The sequence below is a fragment of the Phocoena phocoena genome, chromosome 4 (assembly GCF_963924675.1).
Source record: "Phocoena phocoena chromosome 4, mPhoPho1.1, whole genome shotgun sequence".
NCBI lineage: Eukaryota > Metazoa > Chordata > Mammalia > Artiodactyla > Phocoenidae > Phocoena > Phocoena phocoena.
The window spans coordinates 37,595,458-37,619,457 of NC_089222.1; the positions used below are offsets into that span (position 1 = coordinate 37,595,458).

A 24,000-nucleotide genomic window follows, 5' to 3' on the forward strand; every position below is an offset into this window, starting at 1 on the left:
AATATTTCTTCAGTCATCAGGAAATTAAACTGGGCTCCAGACCAGATATTTGGTTCTGGTTTCCAATCCAGAAAGAGCTTATTAAGGTTAGGCTGTGGGTAAATGCCCTTTACAAAATAAAAGTCCATTGATTTTTTAATTAAAGGTAACCCTAGCTGCTAAATCCTGAAACCTCATTGACCTGATATAAGAAAGTTTATTTCCTACTCATGTAAGTCTAGTCAAGGGTAGGAAGTTCCAGTTAGGTGGGATCCAGGCTGATGCAAATTCTGTCATCTTCAGCTTTTGTTTTCTAAGCTGGCTGGTGGCTGAGTATTGACATTGATCCAGCAGACAGGAGAAGAATATGGGGGATCATACGGAAGATCACTGTAAGTGGCAGCTGTGGATAGAAGTCACATTGGCTGGAATCTAGTCACATGACCACACTGAACTGCAAGGGAGGCTGGGAATTGTAGTGCAAATGTGTTCCTAGGAAGAGAGGAAAACAGGCAAGGTGAGCAGCTGGCTGGTCTCTGCCACAGAACCATGGTCAGAGCAGAGTGAAGGAGGTGCTGAGGTAGAGTCTGGCTGCTTCCTGTAACAGGGAGGGGCCAAGGCACTACTTTCCCTTCAACGTTATACCTCAGGACTGACCCGCCTGACCTGGCCTTTGCCACATGGTGGGTAAATCTCTTTTGGCTTCTCTACTTGGAACTCAATTTCCCGTTTCACTGAGAAGATTGAAAAGATTGATGGCCTTTCAGAAACCTGCAGATGGTGATTTGATATCAGCTTGGCAGGCATTTGGAACACAGCCTTGCTAATGTCAATCCATGGGTGCTCAGCTCCCATTTTGAACCTCTCAGAGTTTTTTTTAAATTACCCTAAGAGTCACATATGGCTGAATGAGCCAGGAGCCTTCCTGCAGTTTCTGTTTTATTCCTACTGCAGGCGGTTGTGAGGTGGAGTTGCCACAGTGCAGCAGGTCACCCCTTCCCATGGTAACAGCCACAGGCTCTGGCTGACAGCTCATGAGGCAGGATAAGGCACATGGAAACAAAGACCAGAGAGCCTTGTTGAGAGCCAAGAGAGCTCACTGATTCAGTCTGTTGTTTCAGAACTGGGCAGGTATGTGTCTTTAAGAGGAGTATCTACGATAGTATGTTCATTCAAACAATGTAATCATTACATATGTTTTTCTATAATGCACTTGCAGGATTCTTGAAGACAGATAAGCCAGTTGCTCTGTTCCCAGCAGCAGGGTGCACCATGGTTTTGAATATAATATTATTAGTAAAACTGCATATCATTTATGATGTTCTGGCATTCCTTCTCCATTTCGCTATTTTCACACAAGATACATGCACATTTTTGTGTGGAAGGGTGAGGAATTTGAGGAACAATTCAAGAGCCGTTTTTTAATCAAGTTTGAAATAGTTCACTTAAAAAAATCAAAGCCCAAAGTGCATTTTGTAGCTTAATCTTCATATTTAATTTGATTATAGCAGTGAACATTAGGCATGAAACAAGCTGCCCAAAAGGACTGTTGAATTATTCAATTACCTATGGGACTGAGGAGGTGATAGTCAGCATAAACAATTCCACAAGTGGGGTGCATTAGAAAGATCAGCTCTTTCTGTCTCCAAGCTTAGTAAATTGCATTATGTGACTATCCAAACAGCAATTGCTTGTTGAACAAACTATTAAATGCTTAAGTCTGTTTGCAATATTTTAGGTTCCAGATGGTCATTTATATAAAAGAAATGGCAAAAAAATATTAAGTGTAAATGTGTTTTAGAAGTATTTTCAGTTGAATGAATTTCCAATGAAGTCAATATTCAGAATTCAAGGGCACTCTTTCCCTATATACAATATTGAAAAAATTTCTAACAAACTAGAAAATTAAGCAGAAATGCATTCAAGAGGTTTGATCATCTGTTATGTTCATTTCTGGCAATATGGTGATACATGAGGCAGGCTTCTTGCCCTGAATAATCTCAGAGTCTTCTCAGGGAAGACAAGTCTACAATAACATTTGTATCGGTGTGATGTTTGAAGTGTGAATGATGCGCTATGGAAATAAAGATAAGGAAATAATTAGTTCTACCAGGAGGCGGGGAGACGGAATAGAAATGTCAGGGAAAAATACACTCAAAATGCACCATTTCAACTCAACTTTTATAAGAATATGCAGGAATTTGTGTGTATGTGAACCAGCAAAGAGGCAGGTAGGAAAGGGGCAGCAGAAAGAAGTGTGTAGTCTGTAGCTCAAAAAGAAAGTTGACTCTTTCCTGGGCTAGGAATCAGCTAAGCCACTAAGTTACTAGTAACAGGGAAAAAGTTGGTGAGAATTGTCAAGATAATATTCCTAAATGCAGGAAATAATTCACTGTTAGGCCTCGTTCATTTGACATTGTCAGAGAGTGAAAATCTTCAGTCAAGAGATTTTCTCCAGTACCTGAAGCTTTCTAATTTAACTGTCAAGAATTTATTTTAACTTTTTAAACCTGAATAAGCAACTTGACACCGCTAGTTTATCTCAATAAATGTCAACTATTGTGCTATGTTAAAATGTCTTCAGGGACTTTTAAGGTCTATAGAACTATGTGCCTTGAAAATTAGAGGCCTTGTTTTGCTATTTGATTTTTAAATGTTGGCTTCTATATTTTTCCCCCTCCATGACTTTTTCTGTATCCTTACCTTGCTGTAAATTTTCCTTGTGCCTGTCAGGATGTCTGCCTCTAATAGCCCTTTTCATCAAATTTGCTATCTTTGCTGAGGAATGGGAAATAAGAAAATCTGTCTTGAATTATGATCAAGAAGGAGTGGGTTTATGAATTGAGGTACTCTCCCAGGAGGTTTGAAATGTGGGCTTTGTGATATCTTATTTGTTCATTTGTAGATTCCTGGCGATGTTATATCTAACCAGGTTGCTAAAAAGGTGACCTTTAAAAAAATTCAGTTGTGTTTTTAACATCTTTATTGGAGTATAATTGCTTTACAATGGTGTGTTAGTTTCTGCTTTAAAACAGAGTGAATCAGCTATACATATACATATATCCCCATGTCCCCTCCCTCTGCATCTCCCTCCCACCCTCCCTATCCCACTTCGCTAGGTGGTCACAAAGCACCAAGCTGATCTCCTTGTGCTATGCGGCTGGTTCCCACTAGCTATCTATTTTACATTTGGTAGTGTATATATGTCCATGCCACTCTCTCACTTCATCCCAACTTACCTTTCCCCCTCCTGCATCCTCAAGTCCATTCTCTATGTCTGCGTCTTTATTCCTGTCCTGCTCCTAGGTTCTTCAGAACGTTTTTGGTTTTTTTTTAGATTCCATATATATGTGTGAGGATATGGTATTTGTTTTTCTCCTTCTGCCTTACTTCACTCTGTATGACAGACTCTAGGTCCATCCACCTCACTACAAATAACTCAATTTCGTTTCTTTTTATGGCTGAGTAATATTCCATTGTATATATGTGCCACATCTTCTTTATCCATTCATCTGTCGATGGACACTTAGGTTGCTTCCATGTCCTGGCTATTGTAAATAGAGCTGCAATGAACATTTTGGTACATGACTCTTTTTAAATTATGGTTTTCTCAGGGTATATGCCCAGTAGTGGGATTGCTGGGTCATATGGTAGTTCTATTTTTGGTTTTTTAAGGAACCTCCATACATACTGTTCCCATAGTGGCTGTATCAATTTACATTCCCACCGACAGTGCAAGAGGGTTCACTTTTCTCCACACCCTCACCAGCATTTATTGTTTGTAGATTTTTTGATGATGTCCCTTCTGACTGGAGTGAGGTGATACCTCATTGTAGTTTTGATTTGCATTTCTCTAATGATTAGTGATGTTAAGCATCCTTTCATGTGTTTGTTGGCAATCTGTATATCTTCTGTATACCTGTCCATTGGTGAAAGTGGGATGTTAAAATCCCCTACTATGATTGTGTTACTGTCAATTTCCCCTTTTATGGCTGTTGGCATTTGCCTTATGTAATGAAGTGCTCCTATGTTGGGTGCATAAATATTAACAATTGTTATATCTACCTCTTGGATTGATCCCTTGATCATTATGTAGTGTCCTTCTTTGTCTCTTGTAATAGTCTTTATTTTAAAGTCTATTTTGTCTGATATGAGAATTGCTACTCCAGCTTTCTTTTGATTTCCATTTGCATGCATATCTTTTTCCATACCCTCACTTTCAGTGTGTTTGTGTCCCTAGGTCTGAAGTGGGTCTCTTGGAGATAGCATATATATGGGTCTTGTTTTTTTATCCATTCAGCCAGTCTGTGTCTTTTGGTTGGAGCATTTAATCCATTTACGTTTAAAGTAGTGATTGACATGTTTGTTCCTATTACCATTTTCTTAATTGTTTTGGGTTTGTTAATTGTAGGTCTTTTCCTTCTCTTGTGTTTCCTGCCTAGAGAAGTTCCTTTAGCATTTGTTGTAAAGCTGGTTTGGTGGTGCTGAATTCTCTTAGCTTTTGCTTGTTTGTAAAGGTTTTAATTTCTCTGGCGAATCTGAATGAGATCCTTGCTGGGTAGAGTAATCTTGGTTCTAGGTTTTACCCTTTCATCATTTTAAATATGTCCTGCCACTCCCTTCTGGCTTTCAGAGTTTCTGCTGAAAGATCAGCTGTTAACCTTATGGGGATTCCCTTGTGTGTTTTTTGTTGCTTTTCCCTTGCTGCTTTTAATATATATTTTTTGTATTTAATTTTTGATAGTTTGTTTAGTATGTGTCTTGGTGTGTTTCTCCTTGGATTTATCCTGTATGGGACTCTCTTTGCTTCCTGGACTTGATTGACTATTTCCTTTCCCATATTAGGGAAGCTTTCAACTATAATCTCTTCAAATATTTTCTCAGTCCCTTTCTTTTTCTCTTCTTCTGGGACCTCTATAATTCAAATGTTGGTGCATTTAATGTTGTCCCAGAGGTCTCTGAGACTGTCCTCAATTCTTTTCATTCTTTTTTCTTTATTCTGCTCTGCAGTAGTTTTTCCACTATTTTATTTTCCAGGTCACTTATCTGTTCTTCTGCCTCAGTTATTCTGCTATTGATTCCTTCTAGAGAATTTTTAATTTCATTTATTGTGTTGTTCATCATTGTTTGTTTGCTCTTTAATTCTTCTAGATCCTTGTTAAATGTTTCTTGCATTTTGTCTATTCTATTTCCAAGATTTTGGATTATCTTTACTCTCTTACTCTGAATTCTTTTTCAGGTAGACTGCCTATCTCCTCTTCATTTGTTAGGTCTGGTGGGTTTTTCCCTTGTTCCTTCATCTGCTGTGTGTTTCTCTGTCTTCTCATTTTGCTTAACTTACTGTGTTTGGGGTTTCCTTTTCATAGGCTGCAGGTTCGTAGTTCCCGTTGTTTTTGGTGTCTGCCCCCAGTGGCTAAGGTTGGTTCAGTGGGTTGTGTAGGCTTCCTTGTGGAGGGGACTGGCGCCTGTGTTCTGGTGGATGAGGCTGGATCTTGTCTTTCTGGTGGGCCAGGACCACATCTCGTGGTGTGTTTTGGGGTGTCTGTGACCTTATTATGATTTTAGGCAGCCTCTCTGCTAATGGGTGGGGTTGTGTTCCTGTCTTGCTAGTTGTTTGGCATGGGGTGTCTAGCACTGTAGCTTGCTGGTTGTTGAGTGGAGTTGGGTCTTAGCGTTGAGATGGAGATCTCTGGGAGAGCTTTTGCCATTTGATATTACGTGGAGCCGAGAGGTCTCTGGTGGACCAATGTCCTGAACTCGGCTCTCCCACCTCAGAGGCACAGGCCTGACACCTGGCTGGAGCACAAAGACCGTGTCAGCCACACGGCTCAGAAGAAAAGTGAGAATAAAAGAAAGAAAGAAAGAAAAATAAAATAAAATAAAGTTATTAAAATAAAAAATTTTAAAAATTATTAAAATTTTAAAAAACGCAAGCAAGAAAGAAGAGAGCAACCAAACCAAAGAAGAAATCCACCAATGATATCAAGCACTAAAAACTATACTAAAAAAAAACAAAAACAAAACTCAGACAAATGGTAAAAGCAAAGCTATAGAGACAAAATCACACAAAGACACATACACATGCACACTCACAAAAAGAGAAAAAGGAAAGAAATATATATATATAAAAAAAGGAAGAGAGCATCCAAATCAGTAAACGTATCTACCAATGATAATGAACTCTAAATACTAAACTAAGATAAACATAAAACCAGAAACAAATTAGATGCAGAAAGCAAACCCCAAGTGTACAGTTGTTCCCAAAGTCCACTGCCTCAGTTTTGGGATGATTCGTTGTCTATTCAGGTATTCCACAGATGCAGGGTTCAATCTAGTTGATTGTGGAGCTTTAATCCGCTGCTCCTGAGGCTGCTGGGAGAGATTTCCCTTTCTCTTCTTTGTTTGCACAGCTCCCGGGGTTCAGCTTTGGATTTGGCCCCATGTCTGTGTGTAGGTCACTGGAGGGCGTCTGTTCTTCGCCGAGACAGGACAGGGTTAAAGGAGCAGCTGACTCAGGGTCTCCAGCTCACTCAGGTGAGGGGAGGGAGGGGTACTGAGTGCAGGGCGAGCCTGCGGCGGCAGAGACCGGCATGACGTTGCACCTGAGGGGCGCCGTGTGTCCTCCCGGGGAAGTTGTCCCTAGATCACGGGACCCTGGCAGTGGCGGGCTGCACAGGCTCCCGGGAGGGGAGGTGTGGGTAGTGAGCTGTGCTTGCACACAGGCTTCTTGGTGGCGGCAGCAGCAGCCTTAGCGTTTTATGCCCGCCTCTGGGGTCTGCGTTGATAGCTGCGGCTTGCGCCCGTCTCTGGAGCTCCTTTAAGCAGCGCTCTTAATCCCTTCTCCTCGCGCACCAGGAAACAGAGGCAAGAAAAAGTCTCTTGCCTCTTGGGCAGCTCCAGAGTTTTTCCCGGACTCCCTCCAAGGTAGCCGTGGTGCACTAACCCCTTCAGGCTGTGTTCACGCCGCCAACCCCAGTCCTCTCCCTACATCCAACCGAAGCCCAAGCCTCGGCTCACAACCCCGCCCGCCCCGGCGGGTGAGCAGACAAGCCTCTCGGGCTGGTGAGTGCCGTTCGGCACCGATCCTCTGTGAGGGAATCTCTCTGCTTTGCCCTCTGGACCCCTGTTGCTGTGCTCTCCTCCATGGCTCTGAAGCTTCCCCCCCGCCCACCCCCGTCTCCGCCTGCAAAGGGGCTTCCCAGCATGTGGAAACTTTTCCTCCTTTACAGCTCCCTCCCACTGGTGCAGGTCCCGTCCCTATTCTTTTGTCTCTGTTTTTTCTTTTGCCCTACCCAGGTACATGGGGAGTTTCTTGCCTTTTGGGAGGTCTTAGGTCTTCTGCCAGCGTTCAGTAGGTGTTCTGTAGAAGTTGTTCCACGTGTGGATGTATTTCTGATGTATTTGTGGGGAGGAAGGTGATTTCCATGTCTTACTCCTCTTCCATCTTGAAGGTCTCCTCAGTTGTGATTTTATTTGAACTAACATTGGAATCTTTGGGAAAATGCCAAAAGCTGTACATGCCTCCAGTTGAAGTTTATCTTGGAATAACCCTTAGAGACTTTAGAAAAGCAAACCATGTAGATGCAATTTTTCAAAATGTTGATGGGACACTTGTGCTCTTAATTGTATAAATTTCCCCAGGTGAAAAGAACGTTCTATCATAAATAAAGTAAGCAAAGTGAAGCTATTCATTTGTCTTCCACGGCAGAAGCACAGGGCAGGTTTTTCAGCAGATTGATTTTCAGCAGGATTGCCTTGGCACTTTAGTCAGTGATGAAACATTTATAATTATGATACAGTGCAATGACATTTCAAGAGGCAAGGTAGTACACGTGGGGCTTCAAAATACATAAACCAGTATAGCGTAGTTAACTCTGAGGAGGTAATATTGTTTTCCCTATTTTTCTGAGGAAGAAACAGAAAACTCAGCACTCACATCACACAGTAGTACATTGTTGGGCAAGGCTTTAAACTCCTGTCTGTCTGGTTTCTAAAGCTCCTGGAAACTTGTACTTTATTCCAGTCCTTACAATAACTGACTTTTAATGTTGCCAATTTACCTGGATGTTTCTTTCCTCATTGGTAAAACAAGAGAATTGAACCAGCTGATTTCTAAGATTTCTTACAGTTTCAGTAGAATCATAGATTTTTTAGATTAACCTTAAGTGCCCAGAAGAAGATGATGAAGAGGTAGATTGGTTCAGACGGAATGATCCCAATAAGACCTCTCAACAATGTGTCATATCACAGCACTGAAACTATACATTTTTAGGCCTTGGTTTGTAGCTGAGGTTTACCTATAGGCCTCCCAGCCTTGTCTCGGACAAGTTCTAGACCCTGAAAGAATAATGTGCAGAAGACAATGGATGAGCCCGTTGGCAGAGCAGGAGCAGTAACCGCAGAGGTGAGGGAGTCTCTGCTGCTTTCAAATCTGCTTTCTGAGTAGATGCTTAAGGAGGGATGGAGGGATTTCTCGCCAGATGAGGAACAAATCAACTTTATCCAGATAATCTTTCACTTCTCTTTAGGAAGGAGAAAGTGAAGAGGGTAGAGACCCATAGACCCGTATTTAAAGCCATCCCATCCATTTTGCAGTCATGTAGCCCATAGCATTGAAATCTCCTGAAAATTGTTGCTTGCTCAGTCTGTCCACATCGGATGCATATAGCCAGGCCTGCTGTTCACTGCAACACAAGGGCATCATCCACACAGGCTTCAGTGTCGATGGGCAATTCCTTGAGTTGTGCAATGCAGCAGGTGCTATAACAACAACCACCGTTCATTCTGTGCCAGCTATTCAGATACCATATTCCCTTTAATCTTTGCAAGGCTGTGTTGTAATATGGTGAGGTGTATTTTCCAGAGGAAGAAATGGCACTCAGAAAGTGCCCGCGGTCAATCCACTACTTTGCTGTAGGGGTAGGAATCGAACCCAAGTCTTCCTGCTTTCACAGTCCATGCTCTTTCTACCATACTCCACCCCCAATCCATGGAAATTCTCCAAGTCAGGCCAAAGCAGACTGGGATAAGGGGGGAACGTGCTCTTAGCATTTTGGAAGCATTGCTTCAGTGATGATTCGACAGCATGTGACCACAATACTATCCTGACCTCAAGCCTTCTGTGGCTCAACATTACTTAAAAAGAGAGTGTGGGGCTTCCCTGGTGGTGCGGTGGTTGAAAGTCCGCCTGCCGATGCAGGGGACACGGGTTCTTGCCCTGGTCTGGGAAGATCCCACATGCCGCGGAGCGGCTGGGCCCGTGAGCCATGGCTGCTGAGCCTGCGCATCCGGAGCCTGTGCTCCATAACCGGAGAGGCCACAACAGTGAGAGGCCCGTGTACTGCAAAAAAAAAAAAAAAAAAAGAGAGTGTGAAGCCCATATAATAGGACTAAGGCCTCACCTCCCACCTTGCTTCCTCCTCACCTACCTCTTCTCCAAGGCACTCTGTGTCCCCAGTGGCCATATTTCAAGGCATTTCTGGCCACAGAGTGTACTTTTGCACATTGCAGCCCCATTGGCCACTTCCTTTGCATTAGCCTTAGAACAAAGGCCACGTTTTGTCATCTTTTGGGACACTTGCAGAAAGAGCAAGAGAGTCACACCCAAAGTAGTGAAAGGAGACTTGCTGCAAATACCAAAATTCAAAGATGCTTTCTGGTTGTGGATGTGGGTCAGTGTGGGATAAATGCAGGTGCAGTGAGATACCAAGGGTCAGTCCTGCGCACAAGCCCTTTAGTCAAGGAAGAGACCCGAAGACCTGGTGGCCCTTAAGTATGCTTCTATTTTTCTTAAGACAAGGCTACAATGTGTATCTCTCTGCATATATTAGCAATATGACAATTACACCTCGGGGAGGGGTTGTTTTTATGTTGTAGTGCAATAGTGTATAATATACCAGCTGCAAGGATAAGGAGAAGAGATAAAGCAGGCTGAGACTGAGGTGGAGGCGCTGTTTTTGGGAGCTGAGGCTGCCTTAACAGGGGCTCTCCATTACTCCCATGCTGTAACCCCATGCACTGAATGTGTGTCCCTTCCCCAGTCCTGCTGGGACGGTTTTATTCTATTCCTAAACACATTTTGGCCTAAAAGGAGGTGAGAGGGATTGTCTAGAAAAGGTCCAATCAATGATAAACAAACTTTCAAGATTAGCCTTCTTGCTTGATTGCAAACCTCTGAAAGAACTCCCTCCACCCTTCCAACCCCTTCCCTTTCCTGCTGCTGTCACTGACGCTGGGTTTCCATGTCTCCTCACTGCTTGCCGGTATTGTAGCTCATAGTGCTCTGCTCTGTAACCTTTACTGGTCTCCCTCCTCCCCTCTACTGTGAGCTTCTCGCAGTAAAGAGCAAAGATAATGTTTTCTTCATTGTGTGGCGTTCATACGACCCACACATCTTTAACTGTGCTCTCACCACATACAACTAGACCTGCAGGGAGCTCTGGCAAAGGTGAAGAGAAGATGGTAATGACAAGAAGAGAAACTCCTCTGATGGTTCCCAGCGGGATTGGAGGCAGACGTTTCAGTCAGGTGACTGCTTTCTGTCACAGCATCACCTGCAGAGCAAAAGGACGTAGTTCCCATAAGTAATCGGAATGGGAAGGCAGGCTCGGATCTGTGGTCTGGTGTCTCTTGTCTAAATTCATTTGGACAGAACCAGCACTCCTTCACCCCAGCCATGGAAACACAGTCCCATTCCCCTGGCCTCACTAGCTCCTGCTTCAGTTTTCAACTGTAGTCCAAGACAACTTTTAGATGACAGTACCCTGTCCATAAATCTAGGATACGGTGTTTAATAAGTCACCTCTTTAGCCAACAAAAGTTTAAAATTAGGCTATAAATACAATTGGTATATTCCAAGAATAATAGCATCAATCTCATGGGCCTGGTATGTTAGAGAACTAGCTAATAATTCATTGAGTCAACACAGGAAGGGTTTTCATCTCTGCAGAATTTTAGCCCAAGTAATTTTTAAGACTCACAGGACATCAGATCTGGAAGAATCTTAGAGATTACTTAAGCCTGAGCTCATACAAAAACTAAGGGGACAGAGAGGTCAAGACCTGCTCAAGGTCACACAGTTATTTATGAATGCTGAGCAGGTGTGGATAAAGCCTGTTCACCATCCAGGGCTATGTGAGCTTCTATTTGTGACTTCTAAGTCCCAGGGCCTCTTGCACCCCATCAGCAGAACATGGTTGGAAGCATCACTCTCATCAGTTGGCCATGTCATTTTTCCCACACTCTGCTGACCCTGGGTTTGCATAATAGTTCAAGATTCTGAACAGTATGTAGTAATTATCATCCCGAGACACAGAAAGACAGCAAGACATTAACTGTCCCCCTAGCTGCTCAGAGCCATTTCTTATAGTCTTATACTTGTCATTTAAAGTTGATTTTCATTTGCATTGACAGCCAAAGAGACACACAGTTCCCTTATAAATATAGTTTCTACTCCCCATCTTCAAACTGGGACTTTTTATGACAGTTTTCAACTTTTAGAACTTAGTGAAAAGAAACTTCAGTTTCAGACAAATACTGGCTTTCTTATCCCTCTCTCCTCTCTTGGGCCTGGTTCTGTATTCAGAGGGCAGAAAAAAACATTGAAGGGGGCTCATGTCTCATTATTCACGACTGCTCTTGTAGATCACCTCTGTTTCTTCCTTGGCTGGAACTCCACTGGAGGAACCACTTCTGTGGCTGATTTAACCAGTGGCTAGCGTAAGTGATTGAGCAATAGATAGAACTTTACTTGGGAATTCGAGTTTCTCTTTAACTCTGTCCTGCTGCCTGATTTCTCTTCTAACTTTTCTGGCCTTCTCCTTGTAAGCTTTTATTTCTCTCTTGAGTCTCAGAGCTTTGGCTGCTGGGGTGAAAATGGAAACAGATTGACAAGGGGAAAGGTAGCTTTGGGGAATTTAAAATTCAAGCAAGTAAACCATTAATATCCTTGAAGTGTCAGTCATGCACAGAACACCATGCTGATTATTATGGAGGTCACAAGCTTTTGCCAGATACAGTCGTCCCTCCCCTCAAAGAGGAGTAAGTCTAGAGGGGGAGTTAGATGTGCACTTGCAGGAGGAGGTATCTAATACTCTGGGGCAATATATTATCATTCTGTGTTTCCCAAGTTAGGTACAAGTACCACTGGTGGACAAGGAGATGATATTAGTGTGTACACAGATAGAACATTAAATAAATTTGATTCCAATTGTAAAGGTGGTATATTCCAATTTCAATTTCCTCTCAATTCTTCTGATAACCTAAAAAGAAAAAAGAGAGAGGAAAGAAAAGAAAGTCTCAGATCTGTGCTAAAATACCTTAAATACCTCTCTAACTCCTTTTAATCTTCTCAATAAAAACTGAAAAGATAGGACATTTGGACACCAATAATTTCCACCTACAGTTTAATACTATTCTTCATTTTAAATTTTATTTATTTTTTACAGTTTGCATTCTATTTTATTACAAGTGATAAAGTTTTTCTTTTTATGATGCTTGTAATGTTTCCTTACTGAATGTCTTAGTTAGGGTTGCTGTAACAAATTACTATAGAGTATGTGGTTTAAGCAACAAACACTTGCTTTTCATAGTTCTGGAGGTTAGGAAGTCCAAGATCAGGGTGTCAGCATGGTCAGGTTCTGCTGAGAGCCCTCTTCCTGTTTTACAGACAACCATATTTGGCTGTGTCCTTATATGGCAGAAGGAGAGTGAGTTAGCTCTCTGGCCTCTTCTTGTAAGGGCACTAATCCCATTCATGAGGGCTCCACTCTCATGACTTAATCAACTCTCAAAGACCTCATTTTCAAATACCATCACAATGGAGATTAATTTCAACACATGAAAATTTGGAGGGACACAAACATTCAGTTCATAACATTTAGGTTAAAAAACGCAAGCTAACTCCAAACGGTAAACAAATAATGGTATAGGTGTTACAAAAATATGGCAAAAACCATTGGGGATGTGCAAATGTTTGGGAACAGTTTAGAATTGTTAAGTGAATGCCTTAGAAGTGAATTGCAAGATGAATTTCAAGGAATGATTGTATACCAGGGGCTGGGATCTCGGGGAAGAATTCCTAGAGGAGGTGAGCTTTAAGGGAACATTTGAAGGGACTGGCTAGAAGCCAAGTGAGCAAAGATATGGTGATCGGTGGGCTGGGAGCAGGAAGCCTGTTGAACTGGATGAACCATTCATGTCCAGGAGTCATGGTTGGAGGAGAGTCACAGCTGGAATCACAAGGTGGAAGGACCTTATATGAGGAGACTCTTTGCTTTTTTTTAAACTTTGTATTTTCAGATAATTATGGATTCACATGCTGTTGTAAGAAACAATACAGAGAGATCCCATATCCCCTTTACCCAGTTTCCCCCAATGATGACATCTTACATAACTACAGTTCAAAATCTCAATTAGGAAATTGACAATGATACAAGCCACTGACATTATTCAGACTTCACTCATTTTACATGCACTCGTGTGTGTGTGTGTTTGTGTGTGTATTTAGTTCTATGCAGTTTTAGCACGTGTGTAAATTGGTGTGTCCGCCACCATAGTCAAGACATAACAGTCTTCTACCCTTTTATAGCCAGAGGCACCGTCCCCCACTTTCTTCTTCCCTCTCACCTGGCAACCACTAACTGGTTCTCCATCTCTATAATTCTGTCAGTTCAAAAATGTGATATAATTGGAATCATACAGTATGTAACCTTTGGCATTGGCTTTTTGTCATTCAGCATAAGATTTACCCACAATGTTGTTTGTATCAGTAGTTCATTCCTTTTTATTGCTGAGTAGTATTCATAACACGGATATACCATGGTTTACCATTCATCCTTTGTAGAAAATTTGGGTTGTTTCCAGTTTGGGGCTGTTATGAATAAACCTTCTATGAACATCTGTGTACAGGTTTTTGTGTGAACATAGATTTCATTTCTCAAGAGTAAATTTCTGTTTCATATGGTAAGTTTGGTGTGTTTAGCTTTATAAGAAACTGCCATACTCTTTATGGAAGTCGTGGTACAATTTTATATTCCTACCAGCAGTTTATGAGTGATCCAGGTTCTCTGAATCCTTGTCAGCATTTAGTGTTATCATTTTATTTTAGCTATTTTGATAGGTGTGTAGTGATATCTCATTGTGAATTTAGTTTGCATTTTCCCTAATGGTTAATAATTAAACATCTTTTCATGTGCTTATTTGCCATTCCTCCTCAGTGAAATGTCTGTTCATACCTTTTGTCCATTTGCTCATTGGATAGTTTATGCTTTTATTCTTGAGTTTGAGATTTTGTTTCTTTATATGTTCTAGATATAAGTTCTTTGTCAGATATGTGATTTGCAAATACTTTCTCTCAGTCTGTAATTTGCTTTTTTCATTCACTTTACAGGGTCATTCACAGATCAAAAGTTTTGAATGTTGATGTGATCCAATCTATAATTTTTTCCTTTTATGGATTGTGCTTTTGGCATCAAGTCTAAGATTCTTCTCTTAGCCCCGGTTCCTGGAGGTTTTCTCCTAAGTTTTTACCTAGAAGTTTTCTAGTTTTACATTTTACATTTATGTCTGTGATCCATTTTGAGTTAATTTTTGTAAAAGTGTGAGGTTTTAGTCAAGGGTTCGTTAATTTTGTTTGTTTGTTTTTGCTTATGAATGTCCAGTTGCTCCAGCACCGTTTGTCAAAATGCCTGTCCTTCTATTGAATTGCTCTTGCATCTTTGTCAAAAATCAATTGGGCATATTTGTGTGGGTCCTTTGCTTTTTAAAGTCACCTTATTAATATTTCCTATCATTTGACTGTAACATCTGAAAAAGAAAAATGGTGTGGGCCTTTCACCCAAATGAATCATGTCACTAGTATAATAAATTATTTGATTATGGAATATTTGATGATTTAGAGAGATCTCATTACACACTCATGAATCATCCCCAAGGCCTTATGAGAAGAGAATATTTGGCCTATCTCCCACCAAAATATTTCCTTTTACCTAAATAGAAAGACATGGGGAATGGTGCCCATACTTTTTTTTCCCCAGGGCCAATAAGGGGTTGCTTAAGTTCGACTTTTCAAACTTTACAGGGACGAGAAATGCGATTGGCCTTGGTCAGGCTTCGTTTTGCACAGGCTTTGGCAGGGACTTATAACCAGCAGTTCTGCCAGGAGCTCAGGAGCCTGCTCACATACAAAAACGATAAGGGACATCTAAGGAAAACAAGCTGCTCCCTTTTAGGGACACACCAAAGCTAGATAACCCAAGATAATCATAGCAAGATACAGCCAGTCTTAGAGCTAAGTACTGTGAAGTTAACTTTGCTTCCTTGAGTTTTTGAAGTATGCATCTGTATAAACCTGCTTGTGCAGACATCCCCAGCCCCAAGCTGGGTCTGCCCAAATCCAGCGAATCGGCTCTGAAATGTAGACGGCACCTAGCAGTAACAAAGCCTCCGCCTCAGGCAGCCTGTTGGCCTGTTAGGCCCAGTGGAGCAGCGGAACGGAAATATCTGGAGAAGTTTTTACGTGTCCATGGAATTTCGTTGCAGGAAACCACCAGGGCAGAGACGGGCATGGCTTACAGGTACTTGCTGGTTGCAATGTTATCCAACCAGGGCACTGCACTGAAGTCAAAGGTTGTTGTTATTAAAGAAAGAAGGATTGAAATAGCAAAAAAAATACTATATAGCAGAAGGAAAAGAAAAATGAACGCAGTGAGCCCTCTTCTTGGGCTGCCTTAGTCTTTCAAGCTTTAATTTGTCCACTTTCTCTTCGCTTCAAAGATTACATAAAGATAGTCCAATTCACCTGTAGAAGTTCCCAACCTTGTGCCATTAGAAATGTCTTTGGCTTGATACTTAAGCAAAAGTATGTGATTTAGCAGATCGTAATGAAGAATGGGTGCTCTATTCTTCTTAAGGGAATTTATAAATTAAGACTAGAATTTTTTTAATGCTGCCTGGCCTTCAAGGCTGTTATTTTCTTTTAAGCCTGAATCATGTGGTTGTGCTAATAGCTAATAAAGTAGTTCATGAGACTGAGCAGGTTCTTGAAATAACAGCACTTTTTATCAGTGTAGCCCAAGATAAATTACTGTTTGTTCTCTAACCTTCCAATACCATCATTTATTCTGTGAAAGATTAACAAAAAGGGGAAATTTTTTCCTAGTATGGGGTTGGATGTATAATCTTTTAAAATTGCTCTGGAATGGGAAGATCATTCTTTTTTCTGAGCAATTATTGTTCAAACCTCTATAAGATATGTCTGTGCTTAGCTAAATCACCCAGCTGTACCCGCACAAGTACTTCCTTGACAAATGCCTAGAGTTTTAAATATCCAGGAAGCTGAGCAAAAGCTGTTCAGAAGGACAAAGGTGCTGGAAACTGAAAACAAAAACAAAAAACAAAACCCGGAGCCCTTAGCGTTTATAAAGAACAGTTGTTTTAGGTCAAGTCAAAACTTCCAGTTCACAGAATAAGATTGTTTTTGCATAGACAAGATGTCCCTAAATGATTTTATTTTTCTATAATCAAAATGTTTATTTTAATGCAGTACCTACTGCTCTAGTTATCAGCTAATTTGATTAATAAAGCAATTTGCAATGAGATGGCTCATCTCTGGAGAGCAAAGTATTTCACACAGACTCTTTTTGCAGAAAAGGGCTCCTGCAGAAGACGAATGAAGTCTTCTAGGTTTATAGGGCATATAAACATAAGACAGCTCACCCCATCATGCTTTAGAAGTGGAGCCTAAGAAGAATCTAACAACCTTTCCAAGAGAACCTATGGCTCTACACCCTAGGATGGAGGAGATGATGTCATTCCTCACCCACCTTTCCTGAATCTGTCTTTACTAGAAGGAGCTACCTTCTCTCTGACTCTCCGTATTCTCTCACTCTATTCTCCATGCTTTCCTTGACCCTCAGTGGTAATAATGGTGGAATATAGATCTGGTGAAGATGGACTGTTTCGCTGTTTCAAAAACAATGTGTCTTTGCATCTTTGTCCCAGGATGGGTGGTATCACCATGAACACTTTTATAAATCTTCAGAGGGCAGGCCTCTTTCTCTCAAAGTCCTGGTTTGAATATCTACTACATATTTTGTGATGTGTGCCAGTGTTAGACAAAGATATGTTCTAGGACAGTGTTTTCTAAGCACTTATGGAGCACAGGAACGCTCCCCTCAAATAGGTAAGAACAAAGGTCTCCTAGTTGAGGGTGGGGGCTTGGAGCCCACCTGCTTGAGGGGAGCAGTCATCCCAGCTTGGTTTCCCAGGCACGCCTGCAGATCCCATCCTCTGCACGGCTTGAGAGTACAGTTCTGAGGTGACTCTTCAAGATGCCTTGGAGAGCAAGGCTGGCAGGTCCATCTCACAGAGGCAGGCTTTTAGGCAAGCGTATGTGCCACTAGACCACATTCTTGTAGGAAATGGGACTTAGAAGATCATTGTTCCTAGATCAGAATATGAGGAGAGAAAGTACAGTTAAATAGATACTTGGCCCCAGAAAATAGCCAAGGCTTTGAATTATGATGAACTTGCTATTCTCTGCCACCTCTTCCTGACACATGTCACCTTTACCCCTCCCCACTCCTTTCTCCAAATGTCCATAGTACTTTGTCTATTCTTTTTTCAAGGCACTTATTAAGTATCCTTATTTAAAACATTCTCCTTTAAGCATTAGGGATGGATTTTTAAGGAAGAGTATCCAGGTTCTCTTGGTTCCTGCCCAACCTGGCTTTTGACCTTGACTTCTTATAGCTGTAATTGGGGTTAGGTGAGGAGACTTTTTTATTCTTCTTTACCTTGATTTCCACCTCCCCCCAAGACCATGGCTATGTTAAAAGACCTCATTCAACCTGCCTTTTCTGTTTTCTTCTTTCTGAAGGGTATTATTTCATGTGTAGTGGAAAGAGAATGGGCTTTGGAGTTAATCAGGCCAGAGTTCAAATCCCAGCTCTTCTGCTTTACAAACTGTGTGACACTGGGAGTCATATAAGTTGGTGTGACATATAAGTTCCTAACACACAGTAGATGTTCACTAAATGTAGGTTCCGTTCCTGCTTATTCTGTGTCTCCTGTCAATCATTCTGGGGGCAGGGGATGAAAGCCCCCTATAGCTGAAACATACAAATGGAGAAGATAGAGTATTCTCAGAAAGAAAAGAAAGAATTAAAAACTTTGCAATAATAACCCTGTGTATATGCTAAAAATCATTATGTTGTACTTTAAACGGGTGAATTGTATGTATGTAAATTATATCTCAATAAAGTGGTTAAAAATAATAAGAGAAGTTTTTAAAAAATCTGCAGTAATTCACAATCTGTGTAGGTTTCCATGCTGAGCTTAGAATTCTGAGAGGTCTGGAAGAGCTGGGTAAACTGTTTTCTCTTCCTAATTTGGTCAGATGCCATTCCAGCCTTCAGCCCAATACCAGCTGCTCGGGTCCCTCGATCATCTGTGAGAGAGCATTATGTTGTGTTTCCATGGAGATTTGGTTATATTTCTAACTAAGGGTGACCAGGGGAGGGAAAAAAATCAGTAAATATGCAAACACATGTATCAACTGAAAAGAAATGGGAGGAAATTGTTTGAATGTGGTGTAAAAAGTGCCAAGTTGCTGTGTCGATCCTTCTGTTGGCTTAGAATTTTCAGCAAAAATAGAAGTTTTTTGTGAATTCATTTTTAAAATATCTATGAAATAGTCACCCAAGAGGGTCCTTCAGTTATTTCTAGGAGGCTATCTCTATTACAAAGCATTGGACTCTGAGCCAGACAGTGAACCTGAGCTTGTGTCAAAGTAGAAGTACACTGAGAATTAGTTTTATGGACAAAGCACAAAAACAATCTAGATGGAGTAAGGATGCAGTAGACACCCAGCTTTGAAGCAATTTTATAATACTCACATAAGCCGGGAGGAACTCAAATGGATGTAAAATGAAGGTCTAATCCAAGGGACCCCAAACTTTTTCTGTAAAAGGCCACATAGTAGATATTTTAAGATCATGGGCTACATCTGCCTTTGTCCTACCTACTGAACTCTGCCCTTGTAGGTGGAAGCAGCCATTGACAATAAGCAAAGGAGTGGGCGTGGCTATGTTCCAATTACACTTTACTTATGGATGCTGAAATTTGAGTTTCATATAATTTTCTCATACCACAAATCTTCTTCCTTTTTTTCCTCCCAAACCATTAAAAAAAAAAAGCCAATCTTATCTTACAGACCATATGAAAACAAGTGGCAGGCCAGATTTGGCCAGTAGGCCATAATTTGCTGACCCCTGGTCTAGAAAACAAAGCTTTCAGTTGTACAGACTATTTATTTGTTGTGTTTATTTATTTATTTTTAAACCTCCTTGTTTCCAGAGGTATTTAAGGTGCCCAACTGCATATAATTCAGAAAGATAAAAATAAATTAAAAAAGAGGTAATTCACTGGTGGTCCAGTGGTTAGGACTCTGTGCTTTCACTGCCGAGTTCAATCCCCTGGTTAGGGAACTAAGATCTCACAAGCCGCGTGGTGTGGCCAAAAAAAAAAAAAAAAAAAAGTATGAGACCTAGAAAGATTAAGAACAGGAAAGGAAGGCAGCCTGGGGTGAGTGAGGGTGACATGGGCAAGCCATGCCCTTGCACCTGGATTTGGCCCTGCGCTTTCCAGTAGCACCAAGCTGGGAAGAGGGCCGTGGAGCTCTTTACAGCAGTCTCAGGGTCCTTTAGGTGAACACGAGCCAGCTGCTCAGGGAGGGAACACTTCTCTCTGATGTGGAGATCAGAGAGAAAGTTCTCTCGTGGTTCTTCGTTGTGTAAATTAATATCTTCAAAACATGTAGTAAACACAGCAGTGTCCTCGGGCTCTTTCTCGTGGGGCCCCTAATATTAAAAAGGGGCATTATATAAAATAACAATTCAGTAAAAGCAAGTGGGTGTGGTAGAAGAAATGACATTGGTTTAATAGAAACTGCATCAATTAGTTTGAAATTATTTATACTTAAAAAATTCCCCAATAATAATGACACAGATTTTGCTATTTTATAATGACAGGGCTTGTCCAGGTTCATGGAATGAAACAATTGTTTCTCACATTTAAAACAAATGCTATTTGCCAACCAAAGACAAAATTTTCTATAGCCTTGAGCAGAAGGTGGGAGGGGACAAAAGTAGAAAAGGAGAGGTGGGGTGCGAAGTTTTGGAATTATTGATGTGGGACAGACCTCGGAGATAATCTGCTCCAATTTCTGGTCTTACAGCTGGAGAAAACTGAAGCTCAGAGATGTGTTTCCAGCCAACAACAAAGCCCTTGTCCTTTGGGTCCCAGTCCAGTGCTCGCTCCATAATCCATATTTATTCCCAGCCCTCCAACCCCCATCCCACCCTATGCCAACACACACCCTCACACACACACCCCACACCATACACATGCCATACACACACACCACACACACAGACACACCCCTACCACACATAACCTCACACACATCACACACACACCCACATACCCCCTTAGTCCACACACCACACACACCCCCCATACCCACATACCACATATACACACCCCACACACACTCCATATCGCCACACACCACACACATCACATATACAAACATACACACCCACACACCACACCCACACACACACCCATACACACACCACACACATGTACACACCCCCCCACATACCACACCCACACACCCACACCCACATACCACATATACACACCCCACCCACACTCCATATCCCCCACACCCCCCACACCCCCCCCACATCACATACACAAACATACACACCAACACACCACACACACACTCCATATTCCACACACACCACACTCACATCCCACACAGCCCCCACACACCTCCTCCCCTCCCCACACCCCCCTACACATTCCATATCCCCCCCCACACCACACACCCTATGCCCTGCCTCCCGGGGATGCTGCAGTCCCCCTCTAGTCCAGTCTTCCAGGCACTGCTCTCATTGCTCTGCTCTGCAATCTGCGTCAGTCCTACTTCTTGGCACACTGGCCCTCCATCCCTGTCCTGAAACATCGAGTCTCACTCATCATTGCTTTCCCCATCTAGAATATTCGCACACGTCCCCCTTGCTGAGACAAATCCAAACCACAGGCTCTCCCTTCTCTCTCACAGAATGACTTGTCTTTGTTCCATATAGTTTGGATTGTGTGTGTGTGTGTGTGTGTGTGTCTCAAAAGTATGCTGTTGTCATCTTGAGGAGAACAACTAGAGCTTATACTATTTTGCAATCCTCCTGTGCTTTGCACTTAGATAGCATGTATTGCTTCTTTGAGGTATATGCATTCAGAAGTTGGGGAACAGAAAGAAAGACTCGAAAGACAAGTAGGAATGTCCCTTTCCCCCATTTATAGTGCTCTAGCCCCATATTTCCTCCTGTATCTTAGATATAATATGTTACTTAGCCTTGCTGAGTCTCAGTTTCCTCTTCTGTAAAGTGGGCCTAATTCAACTTACCTCATGACAATGTTGTAAGAATTAAATGAAGTCACATTTATGAAAGTGCTTAGCTCACTGCCTGCCATGGTGGGAGCCTAACAAACAGGGTTTCCTCGCTTCACCTCCTTCTTAACCAATCCTAGGAATCCATCGTTTAGTCATCTTCCAGAGATTGAAAGAAAAAGGGTGTGGTGTTTTATCTAAAAAAGAGAGAGGGGCAGAAAATAAACACGTGTAATTAAATCTTGCACAGTTCTGAGCATATCACTCTCCTTTCCTCACTTGCTTACATACATTCTTTTTTTGCTTCTACTATTGGAATATATCCTCAGGATCTATTGAGAAGGTGTTTTTTTTCTTTTTACTTCACACATGGCCTCCTATTTAATGAAAACAGCCTCAGGAAACATTGGAATAAATTACTCTCCAAATGGTGTAATAGAATGATAAAAATCATCTTTTATCAGTCTGTGTATTTCCAGTGCCTAGCATTGTGTCTAGAACAGAAATATTTGAGACAGAATGAAATTAAAAGGGCTAAAATGCCCACTGGTACCTTCTGGTACCTCTCCCATTCACTTGCCACACTGCCTGAGAATTTCTTCAACTAGAAGCTCCAGTTCTGTTAAAATGGAGGTGTGTAATCTAAGCTAATAGACAGTAGAGCAAGAAGGAAACAGGACAACGGCCAGGCCGACCTGAAAACAGAGAAGATAGGAAAGAAGGCTCTAGACTGGATCAAGGGGCAAGCTTGGGTGTCGGGGCGTGGCACAGTGGTACAGGGGCTGTGTGGGGACACCGGCGGGCAGGCCTGAAGAAGAGGGCGGGAAAGCTAGAGAGAAACCTCACTCACCTACCAGCTTGTAACAAAGGTGTCCTGGCAAAGCGTTTGAAAACATTCATTAACTGATAGAATTTTCATTGATCTCTAAATGAAGATTCTAATGATAAGTAAGAACTAGTTTTCGCTCTGAACACTCTTCCCCTGGGTTCCGTCAAGGTGAGACTGTGGTGTCCTGGCTGGAGGATTTGCAGACCACCTTGCCCCCAACCCCTTTCTCTGATCCTCTGATTCCTTATCTATGAAATGAAAATGGACAGAAAGCCCTCCTCCCAGGATAGAGCTATTCACGCAGAGTCACGTAGCGGAAGCTTAGGAAAGACTATCCCTCTTGACTTCTCCGCTTTTCATGATTTCCATGACAGTGTGGAAGTTGAAAATTATTTTTGTTCCTAAATTGAGCTCACTGTCTTCCTCCCAGCCCCCCACCCCCAACCCTCCAAACCCTCCTTCACTGCATACTCCGCTGACCTACTTTTTTCATGGAATGCTTGGCACACTCAGACATGCTTGAAAAGTAGCTATGGCCATGGCCATGAAAATCAAAAGCCTAGAAAAAATGCTAGCTGAGCAGGGGGTTGTATTTTCCACATTAAAAAAAAAAGCCTACATGAGTTATTTTAGACTGGCCTCATTTTGGTCAGTCTCGGGGCCTGTGCTAATTTTCTCTGAGTCCTCTGGCTGTGGCTCTCCTGGCATCAGCTGGGCTGGAGGAACGTTGTAGACACTGAGATGGTCCAGTCTCAGAGCCTATGTGACTACTTGAAACCCTAAGAGCCTGCTGGTAAAGGACCTAGAAGGCTTAGTGAAAGGGGCCTGTTCAGAATGGGGCCGAATATTTATTTACTATTGAATGGAACAGCAGTTCTGAAATGAGTATGTTTTAGAAGTGTCAGTTTAGATAGAAAATGCTTTAAAATTTAAGCAAAAGTGAGAGATGAGTGCCCCTTGGATTTGAAATATTAATTTCATTCTGTTTTGAAATTTCCACATGTGGTTTTCCAGAGGGAAAGTTGTTTTATGCATAATGAAAACACTGGAAATTCAGGGCTCAAGAACAACACTGTGTTATATGAACACTCCCTTTCTCATATAGGAAAAAGTTGCAGCAGTTTCATATTAAAAACAAAGCATTTTGAGACCTGGTTTCCCTGCACAAGGAGCAACTGTGAGTCAAATATATTTTTACCCAAGGGAAAAAATACAAAACCTCTTCCTAAATTTCTCTGCAGTGCCCGTAACTGCCACTAGGATGCACTATTTCATTAAAAAAAATGAAGCGCTTCGTTCAGTTCCCTGAACCACAGAAAGCAGAAATCTTTAAACTTTTTCCAGGCAATCCTAGACCAGAACTTAAATTTGAATCTGTATATTTCCCTTGATTGTGAAAATTAAGAAGCATCTCTTTTTATACCACAATGGGAAATCTTCTATAGTGAGAAAAAGTAAGAAGTTATGACCAGTAACACTTAGGATTCTGAGAATCTTGTAGCAGGGATATGTTATCATAACCTAACCCAGTTAGATATTTGATAGAGCAAATTTTCTACATCTGGGAGTTTCCAAGAATGGGATTCTGAACTACACTACAGACCTCTGTGGGTGACTGGTGGAGAAAAGAAAGGCAGACATGTCATCCCCTTGGCCTTCCTTCAGAGAATGTTCTGTTAATGTTTTCTGCCCCATCTCAGGTGAAGGCATCTTGTCGCACAGTTAAGATGGA

At 41.8% G+C, this 24,000-nt stretch overlaps 1 protein-coding gene across 3 annotated transcripts in view; it reads left to right on the forward strand.

The window, feature by feature from the left end:
- The window catches only part of KCNAB1 (potassium voltage-gated channel subfamily A regulatory beta subunit 1), a 416,921-nt gene that overhangs the window by 12,909 nt on the left and 380,012 nt on the right, over positions 1–24,000 (forward strand). Inside the window, exon 1 of one of the 3 annotated variants that reach the window (XM_065876517.1) lies at positions 15,200–15,554. The exons of the other annotated variants lie outside the window; for them this stretch is intronic. Coding sequence (XP_065732589.1) covers positions 15,313–15,554 — 242 coding nt within the window. The 5' untranslated portion in view covers positions 15,200–15,312. Of the gene's footprint in view, positions 1–15,199; positions 15,555–24,000 lie in introns of those variants that run through there. 3 annotated transcript variants of the gene reach the window in all.